The sequence below is a fragment of the Cavia porcellus genome, unplaced genomic scaffold (genome assembly GCF_034190915.1).
Source record: "Cavia porcellus strain 051 isolate PalLab524CR breed Dunkin Hartley unplaced genomic scaffold, mCavPor4.1 scaffold_5, whole genome shotgun sequence".
NCBI lineage: Eukaryota > Metazoa > Chordata > Mammalia > Rodentia > Caviidae > Cavia > Cavia porcellus.
The window spans coordinates 81,793,021-81,813,601 of record NW_026947488.1 but is presented as its reverse complement, the minus strand read 5'-3'; the positions used below and the strand labels follow the sequence as shown (position 1 = coordinate 81,813,601).

Here is a 20,581-nt window from a genome sequence, read left to right as displayed (position 1 = left end):
GAAAAAAATTCATGAGGCTATAGAGGAAATCTAATTAGAAATATTGTCTTACGTAAAGACAGAAATAACAACCTTAGTAAATGAGTTGCTCAACATAGTTAGAGAAGAAATAGATGAAAAAATACAGGAGCACAGGAAATTGATTGGAACTTTGAATGAACAATGCAGAAATAAGCAGAATCCATGAAACAAATTCAAAGAGATATCCAAGAAGCAAAAAATTCCATTGAAAGCTTTTAAAACTGTTTAAATGAAGCTGAGGAGAGAATTTCAGACCTTGAGGACAGGATCGCAGATAGCAATCATGAAAGGGTAGAACTTTTAAAAACAACAAAGCAGCATGAAATGACAATCCAACAGCTTCAAGATGATGCCAAGAGAAACAGTATAAGACTAATATGTGTCACAGAAGTAATAGCAGAAACTATTCACAGAAGTAATAGCAGAAAATTTCCCAAACATGGGGAAAAAATCTGATATGCAGATAAGTGAGGCATATAGAACACCAAACAATCACAACCAACAAAAATACACACCCAGACATATAATAATTAAGATCCCAGACATGCGGCATAAAAACAGAATACTAAAAGCTGTTAGAGAAAAGACACAACTCACCTATCAAGGAAAGCTCATTAGAATCATGGCAGACTTTTCAGCACAAACTATAAAGTCAAGACAAGCTTGGAGGGAGCCATTTCAAGCCTTGAAAGAAAACAATTTTCAACCCAGATGTACCCAGCAAAACTTTCATCCAAATTTAATGGAGAAACAAGATACTTCCATAACAAAGAACAACTGAAAAAATTCATGCCCAGCAAACCAACCCTAGAAAGAGTATTGAAAGACATGCTAGATAGAGGTAAAAATTACCACAATTTCCAGAACAACAACAGAAAGAAACCACCAGGCTGGACAAGAAATTAAACAAGGAAGAAAAGCAGGAAACCAGCAATCGGAACACAACATGGCAAAGTCAAGCCAGTATATATCAGTGAATCCATAAATGTAAATGGGCTCAATTCACCTATCAAAAGAAGTAAGTTGACAGAATGAATCAAGAAACAAGATCCCACAATATACTGTATACAAGAAACACATCTGACTCAAAAAGAAACTCATACATTAAAAGTCAAAGGATGGAAAACAGTATTCCATGCAATAGGAACCCAGAAAAAAGCAGGGGTAGCTATTCAGTTTGCAGACAAAGTGAACTTCAAACCTAAAAGGATTAAAAGAGATCAAGAAGGCCACTACATACTTGTAAGTGGAGAACTACAAGAGGAATCACTAACAATTATACATATATATGCATCAAATACAGGAGCACCCAACTATATAAGACAAATACTAATGGACATGCAAGATCAAATACACAAGAACACAATTGTAATAGGAGAGCTTAACACCCCACTGTTACAAAGAGATAGATCAACTAGACAAAAAGTCAGCAAAGAAATTACAGAACTGAATCATACCTGTGAGCAAATGGACTCAGTGGATGTTTACAGAATATTCCACCCAACCACATCAGAATATACATTCTTCTCAGCTGCACATGGGGCATTCTCCAAAATAGACCATATATTATCCCATAAAGCATTCTTAACTAAATGCAAAGGGAATGAAATTATCCCATGTGTAATATATGATCATAGCACACTAATATTGGAAATCAGTGGCAAAAACCCTGAAAAACCTGCATAAATATGTAGAAATTAAATAACAACTTTCTGAATAACCAGTGGGTTACACATGAAATTGAAGAAATAAAACAATACCTACAATACAATGAAGTGCAGATACAACATACTGTAACATATGAGATGCAATGAAAGCAGCCCTAAGAGGAAAATATATAGCAATAAATAATCACATCAAGAAAATGGAATGAGCACAAATAAATAACCTAATACTACATTTCGAGCTCCTAGAAAAGGAAGAGCAAGTCAAACCCAAAGCTCATAGAAGAGAGGAAATTGTAAAGGTTAGAGCAGAAATTAATGCAATTGAAACTAAAAAAAAATACAAAGAACTAATGAATCAAAAAGATTTTTTTGAGAGAATAAACAAAATTGATAAACCCCTGGCCAACCTTATCAAGAAAAGGAAAGAAAAAACTCAAATCCATGCAATAAGGTACTGAAAAGAAGGAAATCATTACAGATCCCAGGGAAATTCAAAAGATAGTGAACAACTACTTTGAAAATCTCTACTCACATAGAATGGAAAACACAGAGGAAATGGACAGATTTCTAGGAACATATGAATTACCAAAGCTCAATCAAGAAGATATAGCAATTTTGAATAACCCAGTATCAACTACTGAAATCCAAAAATGTGATTAAAAACTTACCAACAACAAAAAAAGCCCAGGTCCTGATGGATTCACGGCTGAATTATAAGAAATTTAGAGAAGATTTAAAGGCAATATTCATTAAACTCTTCAATGAAATTGAAAGAGAAGCAGTTCTCACTAACTCATTCTTGGAGGCAAGTATCACTTTGATACCAAAACCAGAGAAAGACCCAACCAAAAAGGAGAAGTACAGATCAATCTCACTAATGAACACTGATGCAAAGATTCTCAATAAAATATTGGCAAATATATGCAGCAAATCATCCGAAAGATTATACACCATGAACTAGTGGGGATTTATTCCAGGAATGCAGGGATGGTTCAACATATGCAAATCAATAAATGTAATACACCACATCAACAGAGCCAAAAATAAAAATCACATGATCATCTCAGTAGACATAGAAAAAACTTTTGATAAAGTCCAACACCTTTTCATGACAAAAACCCTACAGAAACTTGGAATAGATGGTATTGACCTTAATCTCATAAAGGCCATCTATGACAAACCAACAGCCAACATTATACTAAATGGACAAAAACTAAAAACCTTCACTCTAAAATCAGGAACAAGACACGGATGTCCACTCTCACAACTTCTATTCAATATAGTTCTAGAAATATTAGCCAGAACAATCAGACAAGAGGGAGAAATAAAAGGAATAAAAATAGGAAAAGAAGAAGTTAAATTATCATTATTTGCAGATGATATGATACTCTACATGGAAGACCCTAAAAACCCCACTAAAAGACTACTAGAGGTAGTAAACAAATTCAGCAGTGTAGCTGAATACAAAGTCAACACTCAAAAATCAATAGCATTACTGTACACGAACAAAAAACTCACCGAGAGAGAAATTATGGCAGTATCGCCTTTCACAATAGCATTGGAAAAAAATGAAATACCTAGGAATCAACCTTACCAAGAATGTAAAATACCTATATGCTGAAAGTTATACTACTCTAAAAAAGGTGATTGAAGAGGATATTAGAAAATGGAAGGATATTCCTTGCTCTTGGCTCTAGGAAGAACCAACATTATGAATATGGCCATACTCCCAAAACCGTTATACAGATTCAATGTAATCCCAATCAAAATACCATTAACACACCTTACAGATCTAGAGAAAATATTCCTAAAATTCATCTGGAAATGGAAAGAACCTAGAATATTAAAGGCGATTCTGGGCAAGACAGGAGGCATCTCAATTCCTGATTTGAAACTACTACAAAACCACAGTAAAAATGTCAGCATGGTACTGACAAAGAAATGGACCTGAGGATCAATGGAATAGATTAAAAGATGTAAACACAACTACAAAGACATTCAGCCACCTTATATTTGACAAATGGGCTAAACATGTTCACTGGAAAAAAAAGATAGCCTCTTTAATAAATGGTGTTGGAAAATTTGGCTTTCCACATGACGAAGACAGAAAATATACCCATGCCTATCACTATACACTAAACTAAAGTCAAAATGGATTAAGGATCTAAATATTAAAACAGAAATACTAAATCTACTGGAGGACAGGGTAGGTAAAAATCTTGGAAACATAGGGATAGGGAGAGAATTCATAAATAAAATGCAAACCGAACAGGAAATACTTCAAAGAATCAACAACTAGCATCTCATATTACTAAAAAATTTTTGTACTTCAAAAGAAATCACCAACAAAGTGAAAAGAAAATCCACATGGGAAATGGGAAAGAATTTTAGCCAATAATTCCTCAGACAAAGAACTTATATCCAGAACATATAAAGAACTGAAAAACATCAAGCCCCTCAAATTCAAAGACCTTCTCCAAAAATGGGCATCTGAGATGAACACACATTTCTCAGATGAAGATATACAAATGGCAAATAAATATATGAAGAAATTTTCACCATCACTGATCATTTGAGAAATGCAAATTAAAACAGCATTGAGATTTCATCTCACCCCGGACAGAATGGCTGCCATCAAGAAAACAACTGATAACAAATGTTGATGAAGATGTAGGGAAAAAGGAACACTTCTCCACTGTTGGTGGGAGTGCAGACTGGTGCAACCACTGTGGAAATCAGTTTGGAGAGTCCTCCAAAAATTAAAAGTTCTAAAAAATTAGAAGTGCCACTCAATCCAGCCAATTCTCCTGGGTATTTTCCCAGAAAAAATGAAAAGGTCATGTCACAGTGATATATCTGCACCCATGTTCATAGCAATACAGTTTGTGATAGCTAAATCTTGGAAACAACCAAAATGCCCATCAACCACAGAGAGGATGAAAAAAATGTGGTATTTTTATACAATGGAATACTATTCAGGTATAAAAAGGATGATCTTGAGGCCTTTATAGCTAAATGGAGGCAAATTGAGAATGTCCTCCTTGTGAAATAAGTAAAACTCACATTAGTAAATATCACATTGTCTCTCTAGTGTAAAAAATAATAAGAACTGAGAGAATAATGGGATCCAAAAGGTACAGTAGATATTGTAAAAGTGAAAGGGAAGGAAAGTGCTCTAAATGTTCTAACGGTATGTAGTGTATAAGACAGATAACCATATAACTAAACTTCTGTTAGATCATTGAACAGAGGAGTTTTCCCTGTCAATATTTGAGTGTCTAGCCATTTTTTATGCTTTGATTTTGTAACTTTAACAACTATGACAATATGTAATGTATCAACTAGCAATCTTATGATGTTAATTTTGTTTGAAATCTGTATTCTACTTATTTCTCGTTTTTTTCCTATTTTTAAAATTTTCCTTTCTTTCTTTCTTTAAATTAAAAAAAGACAAACAGAAAACTTAGAGACTTATCTATAGGAAAGAAGCCAGTCTTGAAAGTCTACATGCCATATGACCCCAACTAGACGACGTTATGAAAAATGTAAAACTAAGGGGATAATAAAATCAGTAGTTTCTAAAAGATAAGGGGAATAAATAGGAAGAACACTGAGGATTTGAGAGACAACACAATTCCTCTTTGTGGCTCTGTCGTAGATACATACCACTGCACATCTGTTAAAACTCATAGATTATATAACACCAAGAGTGAACCCTAAGGTCAAACACGGACTTTCAGTGACAATGCTGTGTCAGTGTTGGTTTACTGACTGGCAAATGCACAACTCTGGTGGGGATGTTGATAGTGAGGAGATTATGAGTGGGGGGCATATAGAAACTGTACTGTGTTCCCATTTTACCGTGAACCTACAACTGCTCTAAAAATAATCTATTGTTAAAAGTACATAATATGAAGAAAGAGTGGGACTATCTGATGGAAACTGGGGCGGATGGCAGGAGGGGGTTGGGAAAAGGTACATCCTTGTCTCTGCTTCACATCCCAAGTATTTCCTAAGAACCTGGGACTGTAGGACTGGAGGGACACCAGGACAAAAAGAGGACAAAAGCTAAGTGCCTTGGCCAGGTGGACAGGGCCCTTGGGACCAGGCCTTGCCTCCTTTTCCACCTGCTTCCTTGCCGCCCCCAGTGCCTTGCATGTGTACCTCGCTCTATTTCATGACTGCATCCCCCACCTCTCCTCATGTGGGATCTCCTTCTGGGCATTGTTTGTATATTTCCTCTGCTTTAACCCATTGCTCTCCTTCTGTACTGGACTCTCCTTCAAGCCTCAGTTAAGTGGAACTTCATGGACGCTCCAGGGAATCTTCCCCATGCTTGATTTATCCCGTACTCTCCTTTGTAGCATCAGTCACATACACTGTCAGTTTGTTTTTGCATGCAGAACTGCATGCACTATGAGCACAGCCCATGCCATGTTCATCTTAGAATTCTTTGCGAACCATCTCAAAGCCTGTCTTCGTAAGTGTTTGCTTAAGAATGAATGAGTGACTGAATTCTCTTCTTATAAGACACATTCTACTAGGAGTGGATGACACATGGTCTTTGTTTATCAAAAGAAAGCTTGGCAGGGCAAGAAAGACCTAGACTGTCTTCTCTAGTAGAGGAGGAAGTCAGAATTGTTAGCTTTAACTCTGATCTTCAAAGTACTTCAATAAAAGACATTTGTAGTCTTTTGATGCCTGGACATTTTAAAATGTCATTTCCAAAGCCTCAGTGGATCACAGGCCATGACTGAACTGATATTCCAACTCTGTAGCCGTTAAGTCCAGCTCTACTTGGATCTGACAGCTGGGGTCTCAGAGCCTGGAAAATTATCTGAAGCCGGTACATTGTTCCTTCCTGTGAATATTTTGTCTCCTCCGGCTTACAGAGGTAGCTCAGAAAAGCGCTCAAAGGAGCCTTCATTCAAGCTGTCAAGCCTCGTTACCTGCTCTGAATGAAGCCAGTCTGTCCCATGAGCTGCCTATTTCCTCCTATTTTTACCCAGTGCCTTATCACAAGTGTTCAGGCTCTCAGGGAAACCCAAAGCTCAAATCAGGATTCGATGCTTTGTTTATTTAAAACTTCAGTAATATGCTTATAGCTCACATATCTTGAGTTTTAAAACAAGCAAGGGAATAAACTGCTGTCTGCCTTCTGGAGATTCATTTACATATGGCATTTCTGGGCATCTGAGTTTCAAAGGTTTTTGGTTGAGTTTTCTATGCATTTATTGACCATGCACTTATGACTGTTTTCTACTGTGGTTAACTGACTTGGAACAAAATCAGTCAATGATTTTTAAGAATATTTTTTAGTTTACATTTTCTTAATTTGTATATTTTAAAATTTACATAATTGGGTTCTGATGTCTCCAATGTCACCCACATTAATTTGGGACATTTTTTAGTAATCTTAATATCTTCGAAGATGATCCTTCACTGCATCCTCACCTGTTAATTTCTTGACCCTCTTTGCCACTGACCTTGTCGTAAGCAAACTTTAGACACTTCCTTCTAATGGAAATACCCGAAATTTGTCACTACCAATAACCGAACCCCTCCATCACCTCAATTTCAAGCACTCATATTTCTAGTCACTACTTTTTATCCTTCCAACTTTCTGTCTTTAATGTTCTTATTCCAAAGTCCTTTGGTCCCTCCAGAAAGTACAGTTCACTGGGCCTAGCCACTTTTCATTGTCTAGTGGCTTCATTTTAGCTCCTGGTCCACTTTCCTGGCTCTTGTCCTCATTCTCCTCTCTAGTCACTGAAAGCCCGAGGTGCACTCTTGCAATACCAGCTGCCCTCCAGAAGTCCCCAGGTGCTTTGAAATCTTATCTTGTAAAGACCCTGCTTGAACCTGTACAGCTGGACATGACTGATGACAAGGCCCACCACCATACAGAGGATCTCATTTCATGCGCACTAGTGCGGGTCCTGAGCAGACTGGCCAGCCAGCACCATGTAGACTCATTCCCCTACTTCCTACATTTTCCCTTTTTCTGCTGATCTTCACTAACAACTGATGACCTCACTTCTGGTCTCCACTGGTAAAATAATGACAATAGAAGAGAACCTCAACAAGATAGCTCACCACCAGTCTCCCAGCTCTCCTATTGAACTCAAAACCCATGCATAAACTCTATATTTTTTCATGCTGCTTTCTTCTGTCCTTGAGGAATTCACTCTTGATATTCATCTTTCCACCTTGGCTGTATTCTTTTTCAAAGGATTTGCCACTGGTGCGTAATGTGCCATCATTTCTTTGAAGGGCAAAGGTGACCTTGCTGACTGCCCTTACCTGCTCAGTACTCTGATGCTCCACTTCTCTTTATAGCAGTCATCAAAAGAGTAATCTCCACTTTTCTCTTTCCAGTACCCCGGAGCTCAATCCAATCATGTTTCAGCCCCCACTACTCCACTAAGACTGATCTGTTCAGAAGTCATCAGTGGTTTCCATGTTGCTAACTTAACAATTCTTGATTCTTGTACTAGTCACTTTCTCTGTCCTTGAGCCTCAATAACCAACAGCCACTACTTAAAGGAGGACAGGCTTATTTTGGGCCACAGATTCAGTCCATGCTCAGCAGGCAGAAACAGCATGATAGGTCAAGGGGGAGAGAAGCTGCTTATATCATGGTGATCAGGAAGCAAAGAGAGAAGGGACAAACTGGTATAGAAACTATATCCTTCTAGATCATTCCCCCAGGGATCAACCTCCAACCAAGCCCCTTCTCCTAATGTCACATTGAACTATATTGCCTCCATAATTCAATGATCTTCCCAAAGCCTTGTCTATGACTGCATGGGGCACTTGGGGTCATATAGATACAAACCATGGCAAGCTTCATCTTTCTTGATTTATGAGCAGAACTTGCTGCTGGTCACTCTGTCCTTCTCAAAATGTTTTCTTTACTTGGATTACAGGACTCTCTTTTTTCCAGATTCATCTGTTCTCACACTGACTGGTTAGTTTCAGTTTTGTGTCTCTTCCCAATTTATAGTGTTAGAAACCTTAGGTCTTGGACCATGTGCATTAGTTTCTATACTGTCTCTACTCACTCCCTTCAAGATTTCATCTCAGTGTATCGTGTCTTAAACAGCATCTACAAGTTAATGACAACCAAATTTGATCTCCTAGTCTAGAACTTGCTTCTAAACTGTATTTATTTGCCTTTTTAGTTGTTTGACAAGTTTTCTTGTGTGTCCAATACCTGAAAGTTATCACGTCTTAAACCAATCTCCCAGTCTCTTTCCATCTTTTTCCATGTCTCATTTAATAGAAACTCCATCCTTTCAGCTGCTCAGGCAAAAAAAAAATATCTTAGTCAGCATTCAGTTTTCTCCTTCTCCCCACTTTCCACATAGAACCCAATGGGAAAAAAATTTCAGGTTCTACCTACAGAGCTTTTGACCAGTTTTCACTGCTTCCTCAGCTATCGCTCTGCTGTAGACTCTCTTAGACCACAGGCATAGCTGTGATGACTCTGAACAGCCCAGATGCCCAGGCAGTCTTTTCTCACATCTGGAGGCCAGCTGGAAGTCTCATGTCTGCCCAGGTCTCATAACTCAGGATTTTGCTGTTTCTGATTCAATCTTATGCCATTAGAATTGCCATCTTTACTTAGTTCTCCTTACATATTTACCTTTCCTCAGAAGAATAACAGTATTTTAGAATCTAGTGATCAAATCAAGACGTCATACATGCTATGTAATTGCTCTACCACTGAGATACATTCCTAGGAATACAAATCTTTAGTTTTTAATGTATATCAACGTATGTATACGTATGTCTGTGTGCCTCACCTTGTCGCCCCAAGTATTTAAGGCAGGTAAGATAAATATATGAAATGTACAACAAAATAGGAAAATAAGTGAGGAAATCAGGTGAAAGGAGAATAAGGACAGGTAGAAAACACTCAAATTACTTGATGAACCTCTACAAGGCCCTAGCAGCACAGTGGCTTCTCGGCCTAGGGAGGGACAGGTTGGTTTCTCCCAGGGAAAGGCTTGGGACAGGAAGTGGGGTGATGACTGGGCCAGATCTGTGCCTCATTCACCCTCTGGTGTCCCCCCAGTCTCCCGCCTTCTCACCCACCCTGTATGATACCCCCAAGTACTTACCAAGACCCAAGCAAGAAACTCTGAGTCCTGACTTTCCAAGATTTCTAGAATAAAAACAAAGCAACACATGGTCATTTCTTCCTCAGATAAAACTACACACATTTAACCATTGACAGTGCATCTTTCTTGACAAGAATGGAGGTAGTGACAGCCATTTGTGGATTCTCTCATTCCTCATCATTTCACTATTGAGAAGCCCAAAATTTGCTCAACAACAAAATGGTCCATAGAGACCCAAATTATCCCTTATTAATCTGTTTACACATTCATGGCCTTTTTCTCTCCTAGCATATGAGTTCCTCCAGGGCAAGGAACTTTACTTTATCCACCATCCAACCATTCATAATTCACCACAAGGCCTGACACACAGTAGGAACTTAATTAAACTGACTTCTGAAGCAGATTATTTCCAACAGAAGAAAAATACAAAGCTACTTTATGATATGTTAATTATAGCGTATTTTTTTTTAAAAAAATACAAGGCAAGCTGAAATTGCCACAGGAGGATTAGGGAATCTTTTAAAAATAGTTTTTCACTAGGGATTTATCTCAGTGGCTCAGCACCTGCCTGATAAGTGTGAAGTTCTGAGTTTGATTCTCGATAACAAAAAAAAAAGGTTGTTTTCTTTCTTTCTCTCCATTTTTTGTCCCCAAAAGTTGATTAAGGAAAATAAATATACACTTGCTGTGTAAATAGAGCTAAGAATGCTAATATTGCTTGCCTAGGAGTCTGTGTGGAAATCTAGATTCAATCTATTTTTCTGCCTGCTGCACAAGAAACCAAATTCTTGGGGAGAAGATGCGCCATACAATTAGTGTAGAACTCCCTACTGAGAAGACAAAGCTGGAGTTATTGTAATCCTGGGAAAGGTACACCCCTCACTCTCCCGGCAGATACTCTTGTAAGAATGCAAGTCCCCACCCATGTCTACCTCAGACTTTTCAGTTAGCAGCTTTGTTCACTTCCCCGCATTCTCCTCCACTGGCATCAGCTTTGGCTCTTCAGAGTTAGGAACCAGTGCTCTCATGCTTGCATCATAGTTGTTTCTCCTGTTTATTGCTGTTATTTATAAAATGCCTCCTATGTAACACTTGTAGTTTCATAGCACAGCTAAGATTTTCACCACAGTGGACAGAGTTGAAAGACCCAGGGTGGGGGGACTTGGGTGATTTTGGGGAAAATGACTTTTTCTTTGCTGGAATTCAATTTTTTTAATGAATAAGATAGAAAGATGATGCAGGTGCCCTTCATCACCAGTGTGGGGACAGCTATGATAATGGGTCCTAACATGTTGCATAGTAATTCGAAGGAGTAGTGATGCGCTGCTCCCTAATGCTGATGACCTCTAACAAATAAGGTACTAAATTTACCATTCACTGGGTATTTTCAGATGGAAAAAAACTTCTATGAAGATACATTTGAAAAACGTCTTGAACTAGTAAATAGCAGAAAAAAGAACTGAACTGCTCTAATCAAAATAATGGTATTAAGAACTGTTTTTTGAGTCATGTCTCAGAAATCTACAGGTTAGGGGCTGGGGATTTAGCTCAGCGGCATAAGCGCCTGCCTTGCAAGCAGGCAGTTGTGAGTTTGATCCCTGGTACCGATAAAAAGGAAAAAGACAAAAAAAAAAAAAAAAGAAAGAAATCTACAAGATACACTGCCAGAAGGCTTTTCTTTGTCGTCTAACACCCCACTGATTTTAAACAAGGAATCTAGAGCAAAAGTTGTGTAGTAGAGAGGATAAAAATCTAAAATAAAATCTAACATAAAAAATACTAAACTGAAAAACACAATAAAAGTTTGAAAGTGAGTAACTTCTTATTCCAGGTAGAAACAGTCCACACTAATGAAAGTAAATGCACAAAGAGAGATCACCAGGTAGTACACATGATCGTGAGGATAAAGAGAGGGACAAGGTGTAAGTGTTTCTCCAGGAACCTGGAACCCAGGGGGACAGTTAGATGAGCATACCTTCACAGTGTAGTAGGTTTGTCCTACTGTGAGGATCTTTGGGAGCCCTGCAGGGGAGGTGAGGGTTACTTCAGCCTTGTATTTGTATAAGTTTGTGTTGTCATGGGGAAAAGATCTAAATGTAAGTGTCGTGTAATATTAGTATCTTTTGGTGATTCTAAGAACAGGGAGGATCAACTTGGTGTAGAAAACTATGCAGATCAAAATGATTCCAAGTCTAAGGCTTTAGAGTCCACAATTTTTTTCTAACAAACTCAAAAAAAAAGCAAGCTTATGTCACTGAGTTCTTGCTCAGCACCTGTGGTGGGGAGACTTGCCCTATTTGTGACGTAAGAAAATAATGATCACTTGGCTACAGCTTTAGAGGCCTGAACTGGAGAATTGTCAGCAAAAACAAACTGCAAAGTAGCAAATTACACGTGGCTTATTGCCTTCCCACTGTTGTTTAAACACACAGGGCAGCTTTTATGGAACACAGCTTGAAAAAGTTTAAAACGTAAAGAAACTTCAATTCCAGACAAATATTGATACAGTGGTGATAGAATCCATCCTGAGCTTTGGTGTTTTTATTGGCCTAACTTTTAAGTTCCTAGTATTCTGTAAATGTCTTCCTTCTCTAAAGAGAATGGTAATTTTAAAAGTGAGAGGTATTTCTGTGCACAAGAGATACCTGGGTCTTTCAGTAGGTTGGCCTTACTCTGTTCTGCTGTGAGTCTCTTTGTGAGGCGTGTGTACCCTGTGGAGAGCTCTTGATCCGTGATGGTGCCACTCTCTTTGCAGACGGAGGAGGTAAGAGGAACTACCTCTAGCTGAGGCCATGAAATCTCAACCTCATTTCTATTATTCCAGATAGCATGCCTGCATCTTCCTGATTCTATGTGTGTGCAATACTAAATACAGATATGGCAATTCTCCAGCTACCCTGATCCACTTAAGCTCTGCTGGATAATGACCAACTTTACCAGTCATGCTGGGCTATAACACATCTTCCAAAACCATCTCAGCCATATGTAATTTTCACAAAGGGATCCTCATTTTGTGTGGTATCATTCAGCACAAATAGCTTTGTATACTTTCATTTTAGTTCTTAATTCCTCATTGTTCACATGAGCAAGACCGGGCTACAGTTCCTAAGTACATAACATTTCCTATTGAATTGAGTTCCTCTCCCATTTGATACAAAATAGTTTCACTGAACAGGTTTACCTATTTTATCTGTGTCAGATATTGCAGAAGGAAGGATCAGCATGTTCATTTTTAGCATCTGCTCCTGTTCAACTCAGAAATAAAAGCTCCTCTTTCCCAGGTGAACCTGAAATGCTTTGCTGCTAATATTAGAGATGAATGACATCAGAATGGGGGCATGGGACACTTAGCTTTGTCAGTCAAATTTTGGAAATTCTAAATCTTAAAAAATTAGTAAAGAATTACCTGGAGAAAATATGTACACAGCTTCGGGAAAATCCAAAGCTTGTGCTTCTCCTTTCTTTTGGAAGGCAGACTATCCACTCAGTGAATATAGAGCTGAATTTATTTTAGGGCACTTGTCAGTTCTATGGCAGATGATACATTAAATGTAATTCTTAGCATCATTTTATAAAGCACCCATGAGATTCTTTCATTTTAAAGCAAGTTACAAGTGGAGAAATTAGGACTGAAATCAAGTGTCACTTCAGCAAAGTATCTTAGGCCGTTTCCTGCTCACAGGTCCTTTACAAACTAAGGAAACTAAAAGCAGAATATTAACAGCCAAACGCATTGTTTTAACTTGTTTGCTTCTGGATTTGTGTGTCCTAGATATTATTCCTCATTTTAAACCGCTAGGAAGGAGTAGTTAGCTAAACTGTGTGCCTTGCATAGGACCAGGAATAAGCACATTGCATGGGACAGAGTCCTTGACTTAAAGGCTGACATGGCAGGAGGAACTGAAACATATGTAACGGGTCCAGTGAGTGGGCAGGCTGGCAGAAACAACTGGGGCTGACCTGTTTTCACATGGTCAGGCTTTTACATCATTCGCCGTCTCACTCTATTGGAACATCATTCTGATCCCTCTGAAGTCCACACTCTGCTGTGTGTCATGCCTTACCAGCACGCTAACTAATCAAATCTCTTTTTTCCCCAATAAATGAGCATTTAACCTTTCTTGAAGAACATAGAACCAAATGCTATTTATTTGTCATTTGGCTGGCTTTGGCAGTTCCATTAGGTTGTGCATTTCAACCCCATGAAGGCGACTACAGTGATAAAAACATTTACCCGTGAGTGCACTGCTCGTAGCTGTCAGTAAGTGAGTGGTGACTCATTTGAAACCACAAGCCCCATAAAAGATGTAGCCATACACTTCAGTGGCAGACACTGACAAATAGGGCAGTGAAGTTTGTTTTATTCCGATCTTTAAAGAGCAACAAAGTAGAGTAAGACTCTTGATTGAAAGAGTTAAGTCATTGTCAGTTGTAAAATCTAACTAGGTTTTTACTTGTTTTCTTGGAGCATTCAAACTCACCCACTGATTTATCTCACTTAACACTATGGTCTCAAAGTGTATCCAGTTTCCTACAAATGATTCTAATTTATCCTTCTTTATGGCAGAGTAGTAATCCATTGTGTACAAATACCACATTTTCTATAACGCTTAAATATTGCTCTGTTTCTTTGATAGGAGAAACTCAAAGTATAAATAAATTAAACATAAAAATAAAAGATAATGAGAAACAGGGAGACAAATCTTTTTCAAAAAGAAAGGTAATCAAGAGATGGAGGGAAAAGGGGTGAAAAAAGAATTAAAGTGTGTTAAGTACGTGAAACAATTCCCCATGAGGACTGTAGTAATTATGTTCTGAAAACATGTACTAATAAAAATTAAAAAGCAAAACCAATTATTTTTATTTTGAAAAGAATAAAATCAAATGAGAAAAAATGGGGTCACTCAAAACAAAAGGATGGACATAATACATAATTTACAACCACAATATAAGGTGATCTACAATGGTTACCATGATATCTATTGTTATCTTTAATAGAATTGCCCATATCATTGGATATGATAAAATTGAATATAGCAGTACAGAACAAAATCAGTAAAAACAAACATCGGAGATATTATAGGACTTCAAAAGAGGGTAATAGTCAAAGCAGAATGGGTATCATAGTGAATCTTGTTGTCTTTAGAGTAGATGCCTATGCCCTCAGAGTTGATACTATCAAATAGAACAGGTTCGAAAAAAATCAGTCAAGACAAGACAGTGATTGAACAAGACAGATTCACATAAAATCAGTCAAAACAAAACAAGGCAGTGAAAGCACTACAGGGCTTCAGATTAAGTTAATAAGAAATTAAAATGGTTACCGTAGTATATCCTGCTATCTTTGGAATAGCTGTCTATACCTTCAAATCTAGTACAAGTGGACAGACTGGAACAGAATATAACCAAACTAAACAGAGTGGTAAAAGTAATATGGGTTGCAGTCATGATACAGGATTACCAATGTCCTCTGCCTATTTAGACAGTTCCTCCCCTTTCACTTTCCCAGGGTGCATTGTACATTTTGTATCCCACTAACTCCTTTAGTTTTTAGATTAGGGAGGCACCCCACTATTTACCCAAGTGGTTCTGAATCTTTTTACCCCTGAGCTTGGTCTGAAGTTATATCCATTTATCTACAAGAGCCTCAAGGTTTTCCTTCTACATAGCCGAGTAGTTCTCCATTGTATAAAAGTGTTATGTCTTTCCAACAAATCTTCAGCTGACAGGTGAGCTACCCCCACTTTTTTTCTGGTTCCCTATCATATAGAGCTTTATTTTCTCACCTTTGACTTTCAGTCCATAAACCCTCTTTCAGGTTAAATATATTTCTTATAGAGAGCATCTTGGTCGATCCTATCTTCTGATCCACTCTGCCTGTATTTTGTTTTGTTAGTACATCGAGGTCATCCATGGTAGCGATTATGGACAATCTTCTCTGCCTCATCTCTGCCATGCTATTTTTCTGCCGTTGGTTGTCTACTTTTCCTCTTCATTCCACTGTCTGCCCTGTTCAGTAAGCTGCCTCTGTCACTGTTCTTGAAACCATGTTTTTTTTCCTCTCCCTCTCTCTAGAATGTCCTTCAGTATTTTTTGTAGGGTTGGATTGGTGGTCACAAACTGCCCCCCCGCTCCTCTTTGCCATGGAAACATCTTGTTTTTCCATTAATTTTGAGAGATAGTTTTTCAGGGTACACCAATCTGGGTTGGAGGTTATTTTCTTTCAGGGCTTGGAATACTTCGCTCCAAGCTCTTCTTGATTTGATGGTTTGTGTCGAGAAGTCTGTCATGATTCTGATGGGTTTTCTGTCTCTTTCCATCTGGTCTTCTCCAGGATGTTTTATTCCAGCATCGGAGCTACTTCTCTCATTGCTTATTGCTGCTTATTTGTCTGCCATTTCCCCAGCTCCCTCAGCAAAAACAATTTTTAAAAATTACTCATTGACCCATGCGATTCTACAAAAGTCTAGAGAAACATGGCAAATAGAGACATTCCTGTAATTCACTAGTTCAAAAGAGACTGTACCGTATTTCAGCACACCAAGCCTTGCTCCACACTGACAGGCTGAGAATAGATAATACTGGTTTTCATGGAGCTTATATCACCAAAGGGATGATAAACATTAAATAGTGAATTAATTGTTTGGTTGAGTTAAATTAAAGTAAACTTGCCCATGGGTGCCTTATAGAGTCTTCCCGTCGTGAACTACAGCCAGACTACTATGTTAGCTAAAAGCTTTGATTAGGAGAACACATTTATAATAAATAATTGGCTGTTGGAATCATAGCTCACCACCCACTTAGACCACATTCAAATAAGGTGAGCACTCAGCAGTCTTGGTGCTGACATTTGTCAAGAAAACTCTGCACCTCACTTTCTCCGCCCATCAGCGCCATCAGCCCAGGGTGCAGAGCAGATCTTTCGGAACCTCTTCTGGTTTTGAGAGTTGACTGATTCTTGCCATGCTCTTTCCTCAACTAAGTCCTCTTACATTTCATTTTTTAGAAGTTTTTAATGATCAAGATGTCAAACAAAAGGAGAGTATCATGGAAATGTCAGATTGGGATTCCTAGAAGGCTGACCTAGTCGGGATGGTCAGGAAAAGCGTCTCTTAGGAAGCGACATTTACCCTGAGGCTCACAGGAGGATAGCAATGATTTCATGGAGAGAGTAGCATGTGCAAAAACTCAGAGTTTGGAAGGAATAGGCAATTATAGGACAAAGGGTTTGACTGAACATGAGGATAACAGGAAAGGAGTAAGGGCAATTCTCAGATCTGATATGGGCAGCCGGATGAAGAAGGGTACTTTTCACGAAGCAGTGCTCACTGGGGAAACAGTGATTTGAATTCACACAGGGCCCGAAACACCCCCAACACATCCGAGTTAGTTGCCTGGAGGAGGGCTTTCTCAGTACTGAGATATCAGGCACCCCAGGCAAAGGCATCTGTGAAGGGAAGTAGTGTACTGTTAAGAAGAGGGTGGAGGCCCAAGTAGGGAACTTGTGGGGCCCAACTCCACACATGGTGGAGAGGAGAGCACACAGGAAGGGGACACCGGGCAGGAGAGCAAAGATGGGTAGGAGATGACAAGGAGAGTGTCTGTGTGGAAGTCAAGGGGCCTTTTGGTGCTGTGTGGAGTCTGGTAGGAGCAGCCTCTGGGCCTGGGATCACCCACTTCCTCAACCTAATGGTCCACTCAGTGGGACTTCGGTCTGGGTGGATCTGTGCTCAGAGATTTTGGACATCCTGAATCTATCACGTGTGAATTGTAAGTTATTTCACCAAAGTCACTGGACAAGTGGAAGCAGGTGGTGCAGATAGAGAAGCAAGGAAAATCATGTGGCATTTTTGGGTAAGTTTCCAAAAAGATGAAATTCTGTGGAATTTAGAGCCACACTTCTATGATCACTGAGCAGGGGAATCAAAAGTGACTGGAGGTGGTTACAGAAGTAACAGACTTGGGTGTTCCCCAAGTTGGCTTCGAGAGATGCCCACTCAAGTCTACTTACCACTTAAATAAAAGCTACTCATGTGTTTTCTGTCTGAAGCACCCAGGGCATCAAAAAGCTGGAAATCAGTAACTCAGAGTCTCAACGCAAAACAATCAAGAACTTCTAATTTCCAGGGTGTATAGTTTGAGGGTCTATGAACTTGTGTGACAATAAAGACATCTTTAGTTTTCACCAACTTTTACCTAAAAGTTAGCATCTTTTAAAATTATGAATGTAGGTGAGAAACCACAGAATATTCACTTTACCTGTGACTCTGCCACCAATTTAAATAACAATTAAATTATTTTTCTATCACATCACAGTTGCTTCAGAGATTTCACAGAATTGTTCACACTCACCATTTGTACGTACAGCCGTTTGGAAATTGTGGGATTCAACCACCCGTAGAACTTGTATTTAACATAGTAATAAAGGAGTGAAACATTCCTCTAGCACGAATTATTTTTCAGTTTAATTGGAATGTGTGTCTTATGTTACACATTTGAAAACACTTTCGGAGAAAGAGTTTGTAGGCTTCATTAAGACTGTCACAGAGGTTCATGTGTCAAGAATTTCGCATGCAGATGAGAAGATAAAAGCTGTTACAAAATGCCTCTTGGTAGGTACACCCATCTGCTACAAAGCAACGTGGATTTACAAGCATCTTTTTTCAAACTGCGAAGAAAGACAATCCCGAAAAGTTTTCAAAAGTAAAATTAAAATAAAATGTGTGAAACTCCATTGCTATTATCTAAAGTATGTACATGGAATGTTGATGTCTAATGTCCCTTAAAATGCTTAATTATAGTAAATTAAATATTTCTTAGGGCCCTAGGTGATTTACTTGTAAACTCATATTTGTTGCTGTTGTTATCTTGATTTGTATGCAAATCCCTTTCCCTCAGCATCTGCCATTCATGGCTCCCCAAGGCCCTCACCCACCTGGCTGCAGAGGGGACATTTACCTGCTTGCCCTCTACTGCAGAGGGCAGAAGAGGGGACCTGCCACGCCCCGGGCTCTGAGGGCTGAGCAAAAGCGCACAGTATTTTGTTTACAACTTTCATATGACTCATTCATCCAACCATCTATATCCCATTTCATGTTATAAGCATACCGGTTTTAATATAAATAATATTTCCTTCCGAAATCTTCAAGAGAAGTTGTTATTTCCAAGATGTACTGCCTCGGAACCATGTCTTTCCTGGATGACACTGGACTCCCTGTGCTGTTCCATGAGAGACACACGGCTTTAAACTATTAGCAGTCATTTACACCGTACTATGAAAGAGGTTTAGACCTTTTTCTCACATCAGTTTGGAGGAATGTGAAGGTACAACCAACCCAAAAGCCATAAAGTGCTAAATATCAGAGATGAAATGGGGACTTATTGAATAAGAGAAATACGCATCAGATCCCTGCCCACTCTCTTTTCCTGACACAGCTCTATGGAATCTCAGCAGTCATAAGTGCCTTCTTTTAAGATAATAAATGACTGGTGGCAGGAAAGACCCTGGATAGTTTCAAAACAGATCGGTTTCCAGGGGACCAGCCATGCGATTAGAAGGTTAGAATTTTCAGCCCCCAACTCTCCTACCTTCCCATCCCTCACACCTGCTGCTGGGGAATGGAGAGGGCTGGAGGTTAAGTTAATTATTAATGAGCATTGATTATACTGACATGATGAAGCCTCCATAAACCAGCCCACAGGTGGGAGTTCAGAGAGCTCCAGTGAGCTTCCTGAATATGTGAAGGGTGGGACACCTGGAGAGACTGCAGATGGGCCCCACTGCTGCCCCAGACCCTGTCTGGTCCATCTCTTCCATTCAGTAGTTGCTGGGTTGTATGCTAATTGTACGAAAAGCCCTTTCTTGATTGAGTTGTGTGAGCCACTCTAGCAAATGATCAAACAAATGAAGGGGTCATGGAAGCCTCTGCTCTGTAGCCAAGTTAGGTGTAAGTTTTGGCTAATATGGAAACCCGCAGCTGGGGCTGGTGGGGCAGTCTTGGGTTAGGCCTTAACCTGTGGGGGTTCTGCACTAACCCGGAACTGTCAGAATTGAACTGGATTGCAGGGCACCAGGCTGGTGTGGAGGAATTGGGTGAGGCAAGAAAAAAGCCACATATATTACATGTGACATATATTGCATGCTGGATGTCAAGAGTACAGTAGGGGAAAACAGTGTTTCTTCAGCTACTACCCAGCCAGGCTGGGGCGAGAGGACAACTGTAGGGGAGGATGAAATAAAAAGGCCTTCAAAGGCAAGGACACACTTCCTAATCTTGTCTAGGATCACATTTTCCTAAGTAAATACAATACACGTGTTCACCATTTTCAAAGCGAAGAAGATGCTGTCTAAAGGTTTCCTAGTCTTCTTCACCTAGTGAATGCTTTATTTTCAAACCTGAAACTCCAAAGACAAAAATAAATTCTTCCCTGGAATCTTCTCTGTAATGAGAGCCATGATTGATTTCCACTGTAATCACCTATGTGAGTTTCAAAGGCCAAGTAAAGCAAAAAGTGCCTGACCCTGTGCTCCACACCTTTCTGAGTTCCTTCTCTCCATCATTCACTCTCTCTCTCCCTCCCTCCATCCCTCCTTCCTTTCTTCTTCCCTTCCTGTCATTTTGGTGGTACTGTACTGAGGATTGAACATTCACACTGAGCTACATGCCCAGCCATTTTAAAATTTCAATTTAGCTTTTATTATGACACAGGGTCTTGTTAAATCACTAGATTTCTCAGGCAAGGCTCAAACTTGCAATCTTCTTGCCT

At 39.2% G+C, this 20,581-nt stretch overlaps 1 protein-coding gene across 2 annotated transcripts in view; it reads right to left on the bottom strand.

Annotated features, from left to right (window-relative positions):
* The window catches only part of Kcnab1 (potassium voltage-gated channel subfamily A regulatory beta subunit 1), a 418,900-nt gene that overhangs the window by 117,206 nt on the left and 281,113 nt on the right, over positions 1-20,581 (bottom strand). For both annotated transcript variants that reach the window (XM_003476307.5, XM_023560240.2), the window contains exon 2: positions 9,815-9,858. In XM_003476307.5, coding sequence (XP_003476355.1) covers positions 9,815-9,858 — 44 coding nt within the window. The remainder of the gene's footprint in view (positions 1-9,814; positions 9,859-20,581) is intronic.